At 36.3% G+C, this 14,069-nt stretch overlaps 1 protein-coding gene across 2 annotated transcripts in view; it reads right to left on the reverse strand.

Moving 5' to 3' along the window:
- Nucleotides 1–14,069, reverse strand: part of JAKMIP1 (janus kinase and microtubule interacting protein 1) — a 214,917-nt gene that overhangs the window by 67,168 nt on the left and 133,680 nt on the right. For both annotated transcript variants that reach the window (XM_036764633.1, XM_036764632.1), the window contains one exon: nt 9,629–9,901. In XM_036764633.1, the coding sequence (XP_036620528.1) occupies nt 9,629–9,757 (129 nt within the window). In that variant the 5' untranslated portion in view covers nt 9,758–9,901. The remainder of the gene's footprint in view (nt 1–9,628; nt 9,902–14,069) is intronic.

Consider the following 14,069-nt stretch of genomic DNA (forward strand, 5'->3'; position numbering starts at 1 on the left):
TTAGACAACTCTTGGACAAGTCATTTCACCTTTATATTGGTGGGGGGAAGAGAGGTACAGAGCTTAGTACCAGAGTCGTGTCGAGACTCTCTCCCTACCAATATAGAGGTGAAATGACTTGTCTAAGGGTGTGTCTTTAGTTACTTTGCAGGTACAAAAAATAGGCTTATCACATACAACAAAGCATTACGAAGGGATTTATCACTGAGTCCATAGAGATTTAATTGTGCGTCCTGTTTTGATGAGGTCCACCCTCTCCAGGGACCTCTACAGTAGTTCTAAACCTTCAAGATTGAAACAGGGTCTATATGAGCCCAACTATTCAATAATGAGCCACAGATGAAAATAATGGGCCACAGATGACAATGACCTCTAGCTGTATCTCTGTCACTTTCTCTATCTCTATTTGTCTTGCCTTCTCTGTCTCTCTGTCTCTTTTCTCTCTGTGTCTTTCTCTCCCCCTCATCTTCCAAAGATGAGGGGCATTATAATAATCTGCTGAAAAGAACATTGAGATGGGAGGTGGCATAGAGGATAGCATCTTGGACTTGGAAGCAGGAAGAATCGTGTTTGAATCTCACTTCTGGTACTTATTAGTTGTTTCACTAGGAGCACATAATTTCAACTCTCTGAGCCTGTTCCCTTATCTACGTGGGGGAATGATAACAATACCTATAGTACCTACTTCCCAGGATTTGTGTGAGGCTAAATGTTATAAAGTACATAAAGTGCTTTGCAAACATTAAAGAACTCAATAAATGTCAACTATTATTATTAGATACACACACACACACACACACACACACACACACGTCCAGCCAAACTGGCCTTCTTTCTGTTCCCCATACACAATATTCCACTTCCACCTATATGGTCATGCGCTCTCTTGCAAAAGACGTTAACTCCTTTAGGACAGGACTATTTTGCTTTTATTCTTTGTATCACAAGAGTTCAGCACAGTGCCTGGAACATGGAAGGTGCTTAATAAACGCTTGCTCATTGATTGACTATTGATGGTATTTCAATTGTCTCATCTTTGTTTTTGATGTAGATCAGATTGAAACAATCCCAAAAACAACTTGATATCTTGCTATTATTCTTTTATTTTTGCTTAATATTCAGTGAACCACTTTGTCGACTAATGAAATGATTGATTTATGCAACCAAAATATTGGGGTATAGGCTCCTCCTGGGGACACTCACTGAAAACATCTTAAGGATGACTCAAACAGTAGACAAGTTGACATGGATTGTATGTAATTCATCCTTATTCCACAAGTTTTTGATTTTTATGGCTAGATTTCATGTTTGAGATAAAGATGATATTGATGATAAATGGCTATTCTACCTCTACTTTTCTCACATTCATCCCTTTGCATGTCACAGACTCACCAGACTTACTTAGAATCTCCTCCCTCCCTTGAATAGATGACTGCAAGAGTCAAAATACAGAGATGTACCAGATCCTAGTACCAAGTACTTATTTGTACCAAGTACAAATAAGACACAAATGCTGCCTTCATGTGACAGTCAATCTAGTAAAGAAGACATGGCAAGTACACATTGACCAGAATCCACAATATTGCACGGCAAGTTCACTGAAGGAGTGTAAAACAAAAAGCTATAAGAGGTCCAATGGTAGAAAATGTAACTAATAGCTTAATAGCCATTATTTCTAAGTGTCCTTTGCAAATTGGGGCCAAAAAAAACCTTTAATAACTTTCTCTTGTCAAAGGACCAAGTAAACATTTACAGAAAAATGTTAATAGAATACCTTTACAAGTTTTAAAAGCAGATGCTTAAAAAAAGTTTTAAAAGTTTTTTGCATGTATCTGGGAAATAAGATACATAGGGAATGGGGCGTAGAAATCTATCCTGCCCTACAAGAGAGTAAGGGGAAAGGGGATGGGGGGGGGGAGTGGGGAGACAGAAGGGAGGGCTGACTGGGGAATGAGACAATCAGAATATATGCCATCTTGGAAAGGGGGGAAGGTAGAAATGGGGAGAAAATTTGTAACTCAAAATCTTGTGGAAATCAATGTTGAAAACTAAAATATTAAATAAAATGTATACAGTTAAAAATATATACAGTAAAAAAAATTGACAGAATACCTTCATAACTCAAGAATTATGAAACACGAATAATGTTTGGCACACACTTAAATTCTTTTTTTATTATTTCAAAGGATCCTTCTTGGCAGTCATAAAGTATATGGCCCATGAAGGTAAAGTATTCTTGTTTGTTTCCAAATGGCTTTTTCTGTTTATTGCACAATGACATGTTAAGTAAATTTTATATCAAGATTGTGACAGTGTCACCTGGAGTTGAAATAAATCCTTTCAGTGCATTGCAAACTATTAAATAAAACCATTCAGGGGGTAAAGGGGAATATAGGATTGCTTGCCTCAATTGCTTGTCTCATACTTGATATGAAATAAAAAACCTGGGTTGAAATCGCAGGACTATTACTTAGAACCTATAGGATTTTGGAAAAAAAATCATTTATTTTCCTGAACCTCAGTTCCCTAGCCCATAAAATAATGGAATTAAACTAGATTATCTCTAACCTTCCTTTCCAAATCTCAGTCTTATGCCTATTATATGAATTACAGCTAAAATCCAAACTTGTTTCATGTCCTCATTAGTTAGGAAAATATATTGGACAATAGTAGAAAATCTTGAGACAAAAGAGGAATATGTAAATTCATTGTTAGATTAACACCATAAAAATCAGTCCCTAAATAGTATGGATCAGGGGTAGGGAATCTACAGCCTCATGGCCTTCTAGGTCCTTGGGTACTGCCTTTTGACTGAGTCCAAGTTTTACAAAACAAATCCTTTTATTAAGGGGATTTGTTCTATGAAGTTTGGATTCAGTCAGAGGGCCACACTTGAAGGCCTAGAGGCCCACATGTGCCCTCAAGGCCACAAGTTCCCCACCCCTGGTGTGGATGATTTGTCTCAAAGCCCGGACTGTCAGCAGTGGCCATGTATGCATCAAGTTGATTAAACTAATCAGTGAATATGAAGTAAATTTTTTAATGGGAAAATGTTTTATCAGAGGAATAATGTCACTCAGAGATGGCATTAAGGAAGGTAAGTAAGAGGCTGGCATAGAGCACCGGACTTGGAGTTGGGAATACTTGGGTTCAGATCCTGCCTCTGATATTTATCAGCTTTGTGACCCAGGCAAGTGGTTTAAACTCTTTTTGCTTCAAATTTCTGCAAACGTAAAATAAGGGAGTTGGACTCAGTGGCCCCTAAAGTCTCTTTCAGATCTAAATCTACAACACCATTATGACGTAATAATATAGCAAGGTTTCTCATTACTTTGTATACATAAAAGACAGAAATGCGGGGGAATGTGTGTTAAGTCTAGCATCTACAGGCAAACAAACTTAGATTTGAATCCTGGATCTGCTATTTACCACTTAGGGTATAATCCTCAGCAAGTCATATACCCTCTCTTAGAATCAATTTCCTCACCTGAAAAAAGGAAGACTTATAAAAATGGCCTCTTAAGGGTCTTCCACATTTAAATCTAGCTATGAAAACTACCTTTTTCTTGTATCACTGCTTCTTTATACAAATAGTCTGAAACATGACTGTTGACTAACCAACTATTTTTACTCATATCTTATAACACATTAGTATGATCAAAGAGGCAGTGCTACAATGTATACTGGAAAGATGGGAGAGAGAAAGTTTTTTTTTTTCTAAACCCGGCTCTTAACCACCCTCAAAGGAAGAAATTGATTAAATGAAATAAAATAATGACAAAATAGTAGAAGGAAAATAAATTCTTATAAGACAATCTTCCCCTTCCACCAGATCCTGCTGCATACTTTTTGCCACAAGCTATGCATGATGGTAGTTTCAGGGGCTTCAGAATCAAGAGATAGAACTAGCAGCATATGGGAAAGAAAACAAAACACCAGAAGATTATTCTTGCTCCCAAGTATTTATATGAGCTCTGTGACTGGTGTTCAAAACCTGGGCCTTGTGATTTGGGCTCAGCATGGTAACAGATCAAGACAAGATCAAGTTCAGTGTCAAGAGAATCCAAGGATCATAAATATAGAGCTAGAACAGATGTTAGAGTTCATGGAGTCCAACCCCCAATTTCACAGATGAGGACACTGAGGTGGAGAAAATTTCAGTGACTTGTTCAGTGTCACAAAGTTAGCAAGTCTCAGAAGTGGGATTTGAATCTAGATCTCCCTGACTCCAAATTGAGTGAGTTTGGAACTACTAGAATATGGAATAGATAAACATTAAGAGTCATCAAGAGCCAGCCCTAGCAGAACCTCCCTGTGGTTGGTGATTGAAGGGGTCTTCTACCCCTTTGAAGGAAGCAAATATAGGAGTTAAGCTTCCCTTATAAGGTAGAGAGGGAACTGGAGAGAAATGAAGAAAATTAGCAAGCAAATAAAATCTCCTAATGCTAAGGATAAAGAAAACGGTAGGATAAAATTGCAAGAGTATAATTCAGCAAAAATTACAATTCAAATCCAAAAAAGGAGACTAGATTGGCCATAATAAAGCTCAGATTGACTGAAATGTCTAATTTTGTAAGTGAAGCAATAAAAAGAAAAATTAAAGCATGATAAAATAAGCCTCAAAAGGAAAAAAAATAGAATGAAATAGATTCTAGAAAACAGAATGAAACAGATGCTACATCAATGGATGCCCTAGGGGAAAAGGAGTAGGAAAAATAACTAATAAATTTGTTAATTCAATAAGAAATATAGAAAGAGAATACAAAGAAAGAAAAATAAAAATAGGCAAAAAATCTACTATCAAAAGCAAATTATCTGGGAAAAAAGGTGCAGAGAGATAACTGAATAATCACTGAGCTCCAAAAGGCAAAATAAAAGAAAAATCTTGACTATCTTATTTCAAGAGATCATAAAATTAAATTGCCAAGAAGAACTGAAATCAGAAGACAAAGAGCTGACAAGTCTTTGTCAGCTTTATGGGTAAAGCAAAACCTTAAGTATAAGATAACAAGAAATGTGATTGGTAAACTACAGAACTGCCAAGACAAAGGAAAAGAGTGTGTGTGTGTGTGTGTGTGTGTGTGTGTGTGTGTGCGTGTTCAAAATAGCTGGATCACATAATAAGGAAATACAGGCAGTGCAAGTGAAGGAAAATGTCTTAAACCAAGAAACAGCTTTTTCTACAAAGCTGAAAGTGCTAGATGAAGATAAAAGTGGACTGTTCATGGAATTAATGACATCCAAATATCCCTATGGAGAAAACCTGAACTGGTCAGTCTTTCAAAAACAAATATTGTAGGCAAATCATATTTTCTTGATTATTACTTGGCCCTTTCAACTTATTCAAATGTCGTTGCTTTTCTAAGCAGGAGAACATACCACTATCCCACTGTCTCGAAGAATCAGTAAGGGAATGAAGGGAGGCAAACTATGAGCTTGAGTATTGAAAAAGTTAGGGGGAAAGGAAAGAGAATGAAGATGGAACTTAGTTTTCCTTCTAACTTAAGTGCCACAGGAGATATTCAAATTTAGAAGCAGCCATAAAAGAAATGGAGTGCTCATGAACTTCATATTTATCTGGGCTGGGCAAGATAAGATTTAAATATAAAGATTGAAGTGTTTGGAATGCAATAAATTAGTTAGTAATTGACCTGGGACATGGAGGGGAGGAAGGATAGATTTTGGGAGGAGATCCACAACCAATATAAACTACGGTTCCTGGAGGTTGATGAGGAAAGGGGACAATAAGAAAAGTGTTGGTGATTTGGGTTTGGGCAATGAAAGAAAGCAAAGAAAGTTGGGGTTGGATTGTTCCAAGCTATATAAAAACTATAGGTGCCTAGTGCTGGTTTTATTCTACTCCATTCATTTGGGGGGGGTTGTTGTTCTTTGATGGGAGAAGGTGAAACATAAGCATATTATGACATAATTTAATATAAATGAAATGTTAATTGGATTACCTTTGTTCATAAAAGGAAAAGGGCATCAGAATGGATTAGAAAGCAAAATTCAAAAAGATGTGGTACACAAAGAAAACACTTAAGAGAAAATGTTATAGTTAGCATGAGGAGTTGGAGTAGAATTTATTTATGCCCCAGCTGAATCTAAATAAGTAAGAATGGTAATTAAGAATCTCAGACAAGGTCACACTAGAATTAAATTTGCTTAGAAGAAACAAATATGGAAACTACTACTTAAAAACACCACAGATAATGAAATAATATCAAATTTTACTAAATACATACCAAATAGCATAGTAGCTACTTCACATAAAAGCTAACAGGAGAATTAACATAATAAGACCATAACTGCTAGGGAATTAAATTTGCCTCTTTCAAACTTGAACGAGTCTAAAAGAATGATAAAAATGGAGGAACTAAAAGATCTGAACAAGATATTGGAGGAAAAACCACACAATCAACTTTTGGCAATTAGTGAACAGGAATCTTAAGGAGTTTTTACAGTTTTATTGACTTCCTGGCACCTTTACAAAAATTGGCCACACATTAGGGCACAAAAATAATAAATAAATATAGGAAGTCAGAAATATTAAACATATCACTTACATAGCAGTGGTATAAAATTAAAAGGGTCAATAAAACAGTTTAAAAAGGAACACACATAGGAGAGAATGCAGCAAGACAAGCATACTAATATACTTCTAGTGGAATTGTATAGTCCAAAATATCTAGAAAATAATTTGGAACTCTAGTAATACAGTGACTAAAATGTCTATACCCACAGACCAATATATCCTAATGCTAGTCCTATATCCCAAGGAAGTCAAAGATAAGAAAACGGATCCAATATAAAGAAAAATATTCATAGTAGCCCTCTCTGTGGTCACAAAACAAAAGAAATGGTCATTGAGAATGGCTAATAAACTGTGATACATGACTACAATGGAATATTATTTTATTATAAGAAATTATGAATATGATGAATACAAAGAAATATATAAACACTTATAAACTTACACAGAGTGAAATAAGCAAAACCAGTAAAACAATATAATCACTATAAGAATGGAAAGGGAAAGAACCCCAAAACTCACAACTGAATATTATGTAATTATAGGTGCCAAGTTTAGAGATGAAAAATGTATATCCTTCATTGATTTGTGGGGATGAGGGGAGGTTAAGAAGGGAACTGTAGCTATAGAACATAGGATATACAGTCAGATTTGGTTGATGTGTTGGTTAGTTTTTCTGAACTCCTTTTTTCTCTCTATTTTATTATACTCTGTTATAGGGAAGGCTCACTGGGTAGGAGATGGAATATAAAAACAAAAGATATGAATAAAATGTTCAAAAATTTATTTAAGTAAAACCCACTGGCTCTGGAGTTAGAAGATCTTGTTTCAAATCCTAGCTCTATGTGACTCTCTCTAGCATAGTCTGTTCTTAGCTTCTTACAATATACGTATTCAACCTTGAAGCATTGTAATAACATCTCTGGGAGTGTTCTATTTGCAGTTTCTCTTTGGTAGTGACTTGTTAACATGACTATCTGTTCCATGCCCTCTGGCTTCAATACTTCCTGGCAATTTTCTTTTATGATTTATTTAAACATGAAATTCAAGATTTTGGTTTCTTTGGGGAGTGAAACAATACTTAAATTATCTCTCTGCACCTTATAAAATGAAAATGGCCTAGAAGAAAATTAGTAAGCTATCAATGGGAAACACCAGGTAGATCAGTTGAATAGAACATACATTACTACTTCATAGTTTTCTAACTGAAACACCTTATTATTTTATGGCAAATTCTACCAAACCAGCAGAGGTAGTATTTCTATAGTACCTCTGAAGTATGGCATAGTACAAAGTGGAGCATAGTTTGGTACAAAAAACATTGAATTAACAGTCGGACGACTTATCCCAACTCTTATGCTTACTTCCCATGAGACCTTTGTATGTAACTTCAATTCCCTAAACTTCAGTTAGGATCCTCTTCTATAAAATAAATATTAGATTTCTAATACCTATCTCATAGAGTTCAGATATGGGAAAAAAACTTTACTAAAATGTTTAGTAAACCCAGATGATTGTTATCAGAATAATTTTCTTTGTATTCTTTTGTTAACATCCTGATCTGAAGCCTTTTTTATGACATAGAAGTAGCCCTAAATTACTTTCAAACTCCAATAAACTCTATCAAACTTGAAGGGCTTTGAACATGGCCCAGGGATATTCAAATTTTATGTCTGTTGTCCAAGAATAACCCTTAATGGATTCAGCAGCACAGCAAAAGAGGAGTGCCTATGTAACGATAAATTTTTCTGTCCATGGTGATACATTAAAACTAAGGATCTGCATAAGCTGAGGGCAGATCCATAGTGATGAAATCACTGAGCCTTGATTTTTTTTTTCTTTTTACTGCATAATATGACTGTCTACCATCATATATAAACACACCATAAACTGCAATATATACCTGAAAGCCTCCTTCTCTCCTAATATATTTGAATTTATATTTGTATAAAAACAGAAGGCTACTGCTTGCAAAATCCATTAACTTTCATGATGTACCCCTAAGCCATTTTAAATACAGATAAAATATTTAACTACATTCATTCTTTGGTGCAAGAAAATTCATCCAAGGAACTGGTAATAAAGTGATCGCCATTGCCTTGTGTTTATGAAGTCACCAATCAAACGTGGCAGTCTGAGTTTTATATTAACAAACAATAAAATATTATGAGTCAGACCAACCAGGTATTAAGAAAGTTTTAAGGTGTTAATAGACAAGAGGATGATGAATAAACTATAAGAGGTGGTTATAAAAGTGATACTTGTGTTTTTATTACGGGTTAATAAACATGTCTATTAAATTCACTGGAAATTAGCATTCTCCCACAAGGTCAGGTTTGAACTAAGCATTTCACAAAGTGGTTTCCCTGAGCTACATTCGAAACCTGAACCTGGCTAGAGAATGAAATGCCACTATCTTTCATTCAAAGAAAATGTCCATGTGTTAATAATGGGTCACCAAAAATCTTTAGTTTTGATATTTGTTTGATTTGCGTTCACTCATCCTAGAGAGTATCCAACAGAACTGATTACGGTTTGAGCTTGAGAGGGATAGAATAGACCTAGAATAATGTGGTGTTGAGTACAAGCAGAATAGGACAAAAAAAAGAGAGAATAGGAAAGACAGTATGGTCCAGGGAAAAGATTGCTCAATCTGAAATCATGAGACCTAAGTTCATATGGCCACAGATTTAGAACTACAATGAACTTTAGAGGCCATCTAGTCAAAACCAATCTCTTTCCAGGGTGGATGAGTGAGGCCCACAGAAGTTATTTGCTCAAGACTATCCAGGTAATAAGTGGGAGATTTGAGATTCAAACCCTGATTTTCTGACTCCAAAATACATTGTACTACATTGCCTTTCACAAATTCTAACATGGCTACTATGGACCTTGGGGCAAATCACTTTAGTCTCTCTGGGCCTCAGTTACTTCTCCAAAATGAAGGGTTTGGGCAAATGACCTCTAGGATCTAGACCCAAAGTCCTCTATTCTAGTTGCTACAGCAAGTCTACTCCAGAATTTTCCATTGGCTATTTAAATATCAATAAGGAATTTTTTCCCCTTGAAACCCAAATGTTTAAGTACCATTCGTACCTTACTCTTCTCTTGTTGAAATTCTATCTGAATGTTGGTCAGCTTAGCCCGAAGCTCTTCATTGGCCGCCTGCACCGCTTCTATTTCCATTTCAGGCTTTTCGCCCTTGTTGCGGCTCTTTTTGGACATGTTTCCTGTAATGTTGGTGAAAGAAAGGTCCTAATAGTCTGCACAGCACCGAGAGACACTTTGTGCTTTTTATGCAACATTAACCAAAAAAGCAGTCCTCAGCATCGTCCTCCCGACAACCCCTGACCACCATTGCTTCTGATCCTGGAAGAGAAGAAAAAAGATAAAGGTTAGGATGTGGCATACTTTCAATTCCATTCCATTCAGTTCACCAACATCTATTGGGTAAGGCCCTGTGCAACCATTTGCAAAGCCTTTTACTTGAGAACAGAGAGAAATATCCCATCACAGACACTTGGAGAAGGAAGAAAGAGAGGAAAAGAGAGAAGGGGAGTGAGAGAGCACCTACTATGTTCCAGGCACTGTATTAAGTGCTTTATAAATGTGATCTCATTTGATCCTCACAACAACCCTGGGAGGTAGGTGCTATTAATTATACTTATTTTGCAGCTGAGGAAACTGAGGAAGACAGGGATTAAGTGACTTGTTAGGATCACACAGCTAGCATCTGAAGCTGGATTTGAAGTTATATCTTCCATACTCTACGCCCAGTGCTCTATCCACTATGCCATGCAGCTGCTTCAAAAGAGATTAAATAAAGAGGAAAAGGTGTTTCATATCAAAAAATATTTACAGCACTTCTTTTTTTGGTGGCAAAAAACATGGAAAATAAATGGATTTCTATTGATTGAAGAATGGCTGTATAAGGTGCGGTATAGGGGTGTGATTGAATACTACTGTGCTTTAAGAAATAAAAAATAAATAATTTCAAAAAAGACACAGAAAGACTTATATGAACTGATCTACAATCAAGTAAGCAGAACCAGGAGAACAATTTATACAACAACACTTTAAAAGCAAACAACTTTGAAAGCTGTAAAAACTACTTATGATCAAAACAATGCCCTCATGCTCTGAGAGAACCAAGGCTATACATTGGTCCAAAAGGACCAATGCTATCCAAATATGTTATGCATTAGAGAAAAATAATAGATTTAGGGCATAGAATGAGACATCCACATTTTTGTGTAGAGACATTGGGGGATTTTTTGTCTGATTATGCCTATTTTTACAAGAAATTTATTTTTACTTTCTTTTTTAATTGGAGTGTGTGTGAAAGGGATAGAAAATATATTTCTGCTCAGTTTATTTTTAAATAGGGGGGTGCTACAGTTGTGAGACATTGCATGCATTTTAAGATATTAATTAACTGCTTTACTTTGTTACAAGAGCCCTCTCCAGACATAGTAGTCATCTGCAAATGTTTGCAATGTAAAACAAAACTCATCAATAAAACTTTAAAATTTAATTTTTTCAAAAGTGAATAGAGTAAAATCAGACTAAAAAAGTAGATGGAGGTAGATCATGGATGACCTTGAATGCCATGCTAATAAGTATGTTATTAATAAGTATATTAACCAATAAGCATATTAACCAATCAGCACAAGGGAACTAAAGACCTTTGTACAGGAGAGTGACAAGATCAGGCCAGTGTTTTATGAGTATTTTGGCAGCTACATGAAGAATAACACACATTAATATACTGCTTTAAGCTTTACCGAATGCTTTCCACACAATAATCGTCAAAGATTGATCCCACATCATCATCATCCCCATTTAAAAATGATGAAAAGGATACTCCCCATATGTTAAACTATTTGCCTGGAGTCCTAGGCCAGAGTAGAAAGTCAAGTGTCTCCACTCAAAGTCCAGGTTACTTTGTACTACACCCCATTGCCTCTTGCAAGATGCATTAGCCAAGGGAGAATCTGAACATTGATCAATACAGTAGGCATGGGCAATACTGCTTTTGGTCAAAAACAGTTTCCCAGAAAGCACACTGGGCACAAGAGAGTACAGTCATGGACAGATGCCAATTATCCTTTGATGCTAACAGGAAACCACACACACACACACACACACACACACTCATGCACCACAGCTACTGATATGAATGACCTTGAAACCCTTCCTGCTATAATCTGAAACTTACTGCAATAAATCCCTTTTGTAAGCACTCCTACTCCAAGGTTCTTTCCCAACTTTTCATCATGGCATGAAGGTGACTCTGGGTTTCTGGAATTTTGCCAGGAGAACACAAGTTCTGGAAAGTCCTGTTAAGCTCTAAAGTCTCATAGGCATATAAATTTAGAACTAGAAGGCATCATAGAAGCCATCAAGTCTGACCTCTGCATTTTACATTTGAGGAAACTGAGGCACAGAGAGGTTGATTTCCTCGAGATTCCACTAGTGATAAGTGTCTCCCTAATTCCAAGTTCAGTACACTATATATGGCTCCAGCTGAATTATCCACAGCAGGGCACTGATGAACTGGGGACAACTCTTAAGAATTTTTTCTTGCAGCTACCCATTTCCTTTTACACAAAAATGGTCACCCTAGGCTGATTAAAGGTTCTCTTAATAACATTTAAATTACCACTCTAGCAGATATAGTGAGAGGAACTAGGAGAGCCTTAAGGGAAAAAACGTGAAGGAGGTGAACTTTGTCATCTGTAATATCTCAGCCTTTTCATATTTCCACCCTAACTAAGGCCTGACTTCCAACTTGCCTGGACCATTGCCTCTTAAAAGTCATTTCCTTCCACCCTTTTCCTCTTCCAATGCATCCTCCAAAGTCACTGTCTGAATAACCTTGCTTAGGAAGGCCTGCCTGTGTGGGAAGATGGGCACACTAATGAGCTATTGACTGAGCTTGTGAATTTATCCAACCATTCTGGAAAAAGAACACAGAACTATACAGGAAAAGACACTAAATTGTGGCAATGCCAATACTGGGTACAGAATCTAAAGAGGTCTAAGATCAAGGGAGAGAAATTACATATACAAGAAGTTATTATCACAGCTCTTTTTTGTAAAAGAAAAAAAATGGAAATAAAGTAGATGGCCCCATCATCTAGGAAATGGCTCAAAAACCTGTGGTATATGAATGCAATGGAATATGACTGTTTAATAAAAAATGACTGAGGAATGCAGAAAAATTTGGAAGGATGTTTATAATTCACGATCAACTACTGTAGAACAAATTGAACAGAAGGATCACTTACACGATAATGTCATCAGAACTCTGATCAATACAGGGATCGGTTTTGACTCTGGCAGACTGAGAGCAAAACATGCTTCGTTATCTATGGCAAGTTATAGGTCCAGGATGAGGCATACATTTTCAGATAGAGTCAAAGAACTGGTTTGTTTTATGAAACCATATTTCTTTGATAAGAGGTATTCATTTAGGGGAGGGAAAATTAGGAAGTGACAGTGATGTTTTAAAAAGCACGTAGAATACATTTATGTAAAAAGCAATCTTCCTTATATTCATCAATTTAGTCATTTCATGGCCCTGCTGAGAAATCTTCAGTAGCTCCATGTTCTTCAGCATGTTATATTAATATTCAAATTGTTTCGCCTGGAATTCAAGGCCCTCTACAATTTCGCGGGTCCTATCTTCCTAGCTTTATCTCACATTACTCTCCTTTACATACTCTGCGCTCTAGTCAAACTGGAGCATCCATTCAAGGTGACCTTCGTTCTTCGGCCTCTGTTGGTGATTTTCCCTATGCCTAAAAGGCCCTTCTTTCCCTTTTTCACCCACTTATATCTTCCCCAGGCTTTACAGAATAGCTCAGAATATGTTTCCCCTATGCCTGAGTGCCTCCTATTTCTAAGCCATCCTTTACAAAACTGAAGAAAAGATAAAAGGAAAGAAAAGGAAAAAAACAATAAACATCATTTCCATTCTGTATTCTAGCTTCATGGTTTACATGCTTAATATTTTAAATCAAATCTGTATTGTGACCTAAAAGTAACCTGGAAAATTAGGTTTCAGTCTATAATTTGAGCCTGCTTCAATTACATGATAAATTCTCATTAGAGTAAAGGAAGTAATTAAAATGGGTCAGAGACAGACGATACACACACACACACACACACTCTTGTTGTTTTACAGAGTAGAAATCTTCTCTGAGAGACTAAACCAGATGTCTCAGATACAATAAAATGCCCTAAACAGTGAGACAGTGAGGGGCTCATACTTAGTTCATATTAAGCTTCAGACGCTTTCTATTTGTGTGACTCTGATTATATAATTTCCCTTCTCTCTGCTTTAATTTCCTCATCTGTAATATGAGAGGGTTGGATTTAATGGCCTTTAAGGTCAGGGCAACTACAGTGGATAGACTGTCCTACCTGGAGTCAGGAAGATTCATCTTATTATGTTCAAATCTGGCCTCAGATACTTACTAACTGTGTGACCCTTGGCAAATCAATTAACCATTTTGCCTCAGTTTCTTCATCT

Source organism: Trichosurus vulpecula, chromosome 6, assembly GCF_011100635.1.
Source record: "Trichosurus vulpecula isolate mTriVul1 chromosome 6, mTriVul1.pri, whole genome shotgun sequence".
Classification (NCBI taxonomy): Eukaryota; Metazoa; Chordata; class Mammalia; order Diprotodontia; family Phalangeridae; genus Trichosurus; species Trichosurus vulpecula.